General features: G+C 59.5%; 1 protein-coding gene across 1 annotated transcript in view; it reads left to right on the top strand.

Moving 5' to 3' along the window:
* Nucleotides 1-33: 33 nt before the first annotated feature.
* The window catches only part of ZDHHC8 (zinc finger DHHC-type palmitoyltransferase 8), a 13,340-nt gene continuing 7,738 nt past the window's right edge, over nt 34-5,635 (top strand). The window contains exon 1 of the mRNA XM_007957957.2: nt 34-137. Coding sequence (XP_007956148.1) covers nt 34-137 — 104 coding nt within the window. The remainder of the gene's footprint in view (nt 138-5,635) is intronic.

The raw sequence follows: 5,635 nt of genomic DNA, 5'->3' as shown, positions 1-5,635 counted from the left end.
CCTTGGGAGGGATGCGGCGGCGCGGCGCCCAGGATGCCCCGCAGCCCCGGGACGCGCCTCAGACCTGCCAAGTACATCCCGGTGGCCACAGCCGCTGCGCTGCTGGTCGGCTCCAGCACCTTGTTCTTCGTGTTCACGTGAGTCCGCGCCGGGCCACGGCCGGGTGGGAGGCGGCCCGGGGCCGGGCTGGCCGGGCACAGGGACTGGGCCGGGCACCGAGGCCTGCAGGGAGGCGGCAGCGCGGCGGACGTGAGCCCCTGTAGCGCGCCGGGAGGCTGGGCTGGGAGTCTGTCTCTCCTGGGGCATGAGAGACAGGCGAGGCCTGGTGGGGACGTGCCAGGTGGGCACCGCCTGAGGGTGCCAGGCAGGTCCTGGGTATGAGGCGGTGGGCGGGACAAACGGGAGTTTGTGCAGCGGCTGTCCAGGGTGTGGCTTCAGCTTTCCACATCCCACGGGTACACGAGTGAACGTGGGCGTGCAGAGCCACCCGACTTCCCTGCAAAGAGCCCTCTGTGCTGACCGGCCTGGGTCAGAGCCCAGTTGTTGCTTGTAGGTGTGGCCTGGCCCAGCCACCACGTGCCTGCCCCTCAGCCGCGGGCGAAGCCTGCTGGGCCTTCTGCCCTTCCTTGGGTTGTGTGGAGCGCCCAGGCCTGGCCACACCTCGGGATAGAGATTTGCACAGCATGTCCCGGGGTGCACACTGGGCTCCTGGAGATCAGGCACAGAGTGCGGACAGGGCACTGGGCCAGCTAGCCTCAACTTCCACACCTGAGAAGCGGGCTAGCTCGCAGACCCAGAGCTCTTGTGTGGAGGACATGCTGCCTTCTCTGTGCTCATGGGGTTCCTGGGTCCCAGGCTTCTTCAGGCAGGAGAAAGGGAGAGGCTGCAGCCAGGGGGACATGCAGCTACCTCCTTCCACCCATCTGAAGCTGAGCTCAGGGGCTAGAGTGATGGCTTCGGCCCCTAGAGTCTTCCTGGGAAACAAGGCCCCTGGGGGTACCTTCGGCCAGTGAGGCATCTGCCGCCAGGCAGTGGCCCTGCAGGTAAGTGGGCCCAGAGCAGGCTGGGCAGGGCAGGGCAGCCAGATCCCTTTCACCTTAACAAGAGTGAGTTTGAATTGAGCATCTGTGGGGGTGGGAGAGCCTCTGTCTGCCTGGGGTAGGAGCTTTGGGGTGGGTGTGGAAGGCTGCGAGAGTGTTTAAAAAAGGCCTGTGTGGACGGGCTTATTTCTGGCTTGGACAAGCAGGCGTGTTCCTTGTCGTACAGATGCTGCTGGCCTGTAGCTGGGAAGAAGAGGGGCAGTGGGCGGACAGGCCTGGGGCTTCTGTCCTGGGGGTGCAGGCCAAGGGAAATGGAAAAGAGGGTTCCCACCCAGTCTTAGACCTTCCCTGGAGGCCCTGACTTCTCTGGAGGCCAGGTGGGAGGAGTGTGAGAGTCAAGTGGGGGCATCTTGGTGCTGGCCCGGAGGCCTGGCCTCCACTTGTCCATCTCAGTTTGTCACTCCTCAGATACTATTCAGGATCTTCTCTGACTTTAAAAGTAACTCATGGTTTCTGTTGAGAACCGGGGAAATGGAGAGCCAAGTATTTTAAGAGATTAGAGCTGACTGCATTCCCAGATGGGCGTTCTGCACCTGGACCCTTTCCTCCAGGGCTCCCTGTGGCACCCCCTGGGACCATGCTGGAGTGTGCCTGTTGGCTCATTTGTCTGAGCCCTTCCCTGTGATGTCAAATGTTTAAAACACCGTATTCGAGAAAGAGCCTGTGATGTGGTTATTCTCTCTGAACTTAACCTGTCCCCAAATGTTGGCCACTGACGTTAGCCTCACCTTGCCAAGTGCCACTTCTTCACTTGCTTTCTTCCTGGAAGCTTAGGTTCTGGGTTCAAGGACATCAGTGCTGTTAAAGTGTGGAGGTTTCTGCCGGGCAGCTTCAGAAGCCATTCCTGCCCGCCTCAGTCCTGCGTGTGCCTGCTTTGCCCTTGGCTGGCCTACGCCTGGGAGGAAGGGGGCTGCCCTGCAAAGTGTGTGGCCCAAGGTGCTAGTGTGGTGCTCAGATGTACAGTGGCCATTTAGCGAAGCCTCAGGAGCCCCACTCACCCCTCGGTCCAGGGCTCCTCTGCACCCTGACCCCAGCCAGGCCTGCTCCCTGGGCCCATGCAGTTCTCCTGGCCAAAGAGTTGTTGATTTGCTCCCCACCCCGATCTTTCTGGGCCCCTTTGAGATGGCTCAGTTCTTGAGGAGGGTGCTTTGCTGGGAAGAGGGGGGCAGGCCCATGGGTGCTGGACACGGTGTGGGTGCAGGCGAGGTACAGGCGAGCTGGGGCGGGGCACCAGGCTGTTCCTTTTCACAGGTGCTTTTCTTGGGGTGGGCCTCTCGTCACCCGACAGCTGCCTTCCAGCACTGTGTTGGGTCCAGAAGGACGCGCGCTCCTGTGTCACTGCCTGTCCCTGAGCTAGGACCTCCCACCCTGCCCGGCTTTGCTCTCTTGGTCTCAGGGCTTCTGCCTTGCTGCATTTGCGTCTTGATTTTCCTGCATCGTGGTGGCTCCCAGGTTCCTCCTCTGTGTTTATGAGACAAATGTTATCCCCTGTCAGGGTTCCTCATGCCCAAGCAGGTGATGGTCCCTGGTTCACACAAGGCAGGTTGCTTCCCTCCGATCATCTCACTGGAGGTAGGACCAGGTGGACCTGAAGCAGGTGGGGACACAGGCAGGATACACAGGGAGGCGCCCCTCTCCCTGCTCCCACCCTGGGTGTTGAGGACAAGCGCACACTGCCAGGCAGGTTCCTAGGGAACCTCTTCTTCCCGGAAGCCTTCCTCAATTTTCTGGGGAGGTTTGTGTCACCCTGAGCCACAGAGGGCATGCACACCATGGCACACTACCAGGCTGGCCAGATGCTGGCAGGGTCTGAGGGTGCCCAGGCTGGGCCTCTGCTCTGCCCAACTCCCCACAGAGCCCCTCAGCAGAATGACAAGAACCCTGTGAACATCAGCGGGCTGGGCTGTTGGGCAGGAACAGGCCACGGCAGGCTGACCACTGGGAAGGCACTGGTGGTTCATGGTCCCTCTCGTACTCACAGACCCCCACAGGCTGCAGGGAGCCACTGGCTGGGGCCACGAGGGGAAGCAGGACCTGCTTTTGCGAACAATTGTGCGCCTTCCCTGCCAGGACTCACGATGTGTGGCCCTTCTGAGCCCCGTTCCCCCATTTGCCCAGGGGGTCTATAGGGATCAGGTGAATGGGTTGGGCCCTCTGTGGTCACCTTGTGGCTGCAGCCAGTGGATCTGCCCGACTCAGACCAGGGCAGAAGGGCCCCCGAGCCATGGGTTCTGGGCAGCCCCTGTGGGCAGGTGCCACTGTCAGACACAAACAGTGTTAATGAAAAGCCTGATGAAAATGAAAATGTCTGATTTAAAATTTTCCATTCCACATTTAGCTGCAGTACACATGCTACCCCTGCAGACCCACTCCTCCCAGCAGCTGGGTGGCCCAGCCCATGCGGGACGAGGGGCCTCAGTCTGGGTGGGGCCCATGTCTGTGGCACGTGTCCTGGCCCATGGCCCTGACACTGGGGGAGGCGGGCAGGGAGGAGGGCTCAGAGCTTCAGAGCTGGGACTTCCCTGCTCCAAAGGCCTGACCTCAGCCTGCCTCTGGCCTGCACTGTGGCTTGAGCCAACAAGGAGTGGATTAAAACTGAAGGCTGCCCGATGCCCCAAAGGGCACACCTTGCAGACTACATGCTCAACCGGCAGCCCCAGGGACCTGTGGCCATGTCTCTCTGATCACTTGGATTAGATGAACTCAGGGTGGAGGGAGCTGTCAGTGTACTGGGGCCAGTCCAGAGCAGGACCGCCCTCCGCTTGGCCCCTGGGAGCTTTCTGGCTGTAAGGAGTGGAGCCCAGGGTGGTGGAAGGCCTGCCTGAAGCATATGCCAGGGCACTGAGCCAGGGTTGGACCAGGCCTGGGATTGGCAGAGGAAGGAGGAACATGCACATGTGTGTGCTGATGGGTGTAATGTGTATGCCTCTGTGTCTGCATGAGGAGGTGTTCACGTGTGTGTGTGTTCTTGCATGTGCATCAGTGTGTACAAGGGTCTATGACTGCACACATGCATGTTTACACATGGACTGTGTCTTGCCTGTGGATGTGTTAATGTGTGTATGTGTGTTCATATATGTGTGCCTTGGTAGATGCTTCTGTGTTTGTGCGTGTACATATGTTCATGTGTACATGCATCTGTGTATATGTGTTTGTGTCCCTGTGTGTACACACGTTCATATATACCTGTGTTTGTGTGTTCATGTGGTGGTGTTGTTGTTGTTATGTGCCATCAAGTCGGCCCCGACTCATAGCGACCCCTCCTTGGGTTTCCGAGGCAGTATCACTACGGAAGTAGGATTGCCCAACCTTCCTTCCGAGGAGTGGCTGGTGGGTTTGAACCGCCAGCCGTCTGGTTAGCAGGCAAGTGTCTTAGCCACTGTGCTACCAGAGCTCCCGTGTTCATGTGAGCATGTGTATGTATTTTTGCCCATACTTATCCTCCACTTAGCCCATACAAGTTTCTGAGGCAGCTGAATTCTGGGCCCTATCAGGGCCGGCCAGTGACCCAGTTCCAGTTATGGGGGACCCAGGTCTGAGACTCCTAGTAAGATACCTGCTGCAAGTGGGAGAGGCCACCTGGAGAAGGCAGGGGATGAGAGAGTGTGGGAGTACCTGCCGAGGCCTGAGTGGGGCCTGGGGGACCGGAAGATGATGGGGGGGGGCGTGGTCAGGGCACAGATCCCAGTCAGAGAACCTGCAGGCCCTCTCCCAGAAGCTTCACCTGGTTCAAGATACCCACCGTGTGCAGCGCCTCAAAGAAGGCATTGCCTGGTCACAATGTAGGTTTCTAAATGTGGCCACATCGCTGCGTGGCTGCTGCCCCACCTACCCCAGGGCATCTCCCTCAGAGCCGTGGTCCAGTCCACCTGGCCTGGGGGGACCCAAGGCTCAAGGAGCACAGTGCAGGGCAGATGGCTGGGCTAGTGAGGGGCTCTGATTGAAGCAGGAGGTGGGGGGATTTGCACACGGGGTTTAGTCTCCATCTGCTTGGTGGGCAGGTGTGCCCCTACAGGTGGCAAGGGCCCATCTGAGGTCAGGGCCGGGAGACAGCAGGCACAAGTTCCAGTCCCAGCCCAGACCCACTCTGAGACCTTGGGTGCGTGACCAAGTGCTCCAAGCCTCTGTTCCTTGTCTGTGAAATGAGTAGAAGGCCGTGTCTGCGCAGGTGAGAGGGTTGGATGAGAGGCCGGCAAGCAGCAGCAGTGTCCACGGGTGGGGGCTGACGGTGACCTCGTCGCCTCGTGTTGCCTCCCCTGCTGAGCGTCCTCAGCCCTGACCCGCTGCTGCATGTGCTGTCTGTCTGTCTGTCCTCCACCAGGGCCAGTTTCACGGACATGCAGTCACCAGGGCTTCACATCCGCAGGCTGCTTAATGCCCTGCTTTTGCAATCTTGAAATCCTTAATGTTTTAATGTTGTTGTTGTTGTTGTTACATGCCGTCGAGTCGGCCCCGACTCATAGCGACCCCTCCTTGGGTTTCCGAGGCAGTATCACTGCGGAAGTAGGATTGCCCAACCTTCCTTCCGAGGAGTG

Source organism: Orycteropus afer, unplaced genomic scaffold (genome assembly GCF_000298275.1).
Source record: "Orycteropus afer afer isolate SDZICR_OR568_19922 unplaced genomic scaffold, OryAfe1.0 scaffold00829, whole genome shotgun sequence".
Taxonomy (NCBI): domain Eukaryota; kingdom Metazoa; phylum Chordata; class Mammalia; order Tubulidentata; family Orycteropodidae; genus Orycteropus; species Orycteropus afer.
The sequence above is the reverse complement of the archived record's forward strand: the minus strand, read 5'-3'. Positions and strand labels throughout refer to the sequence as shown.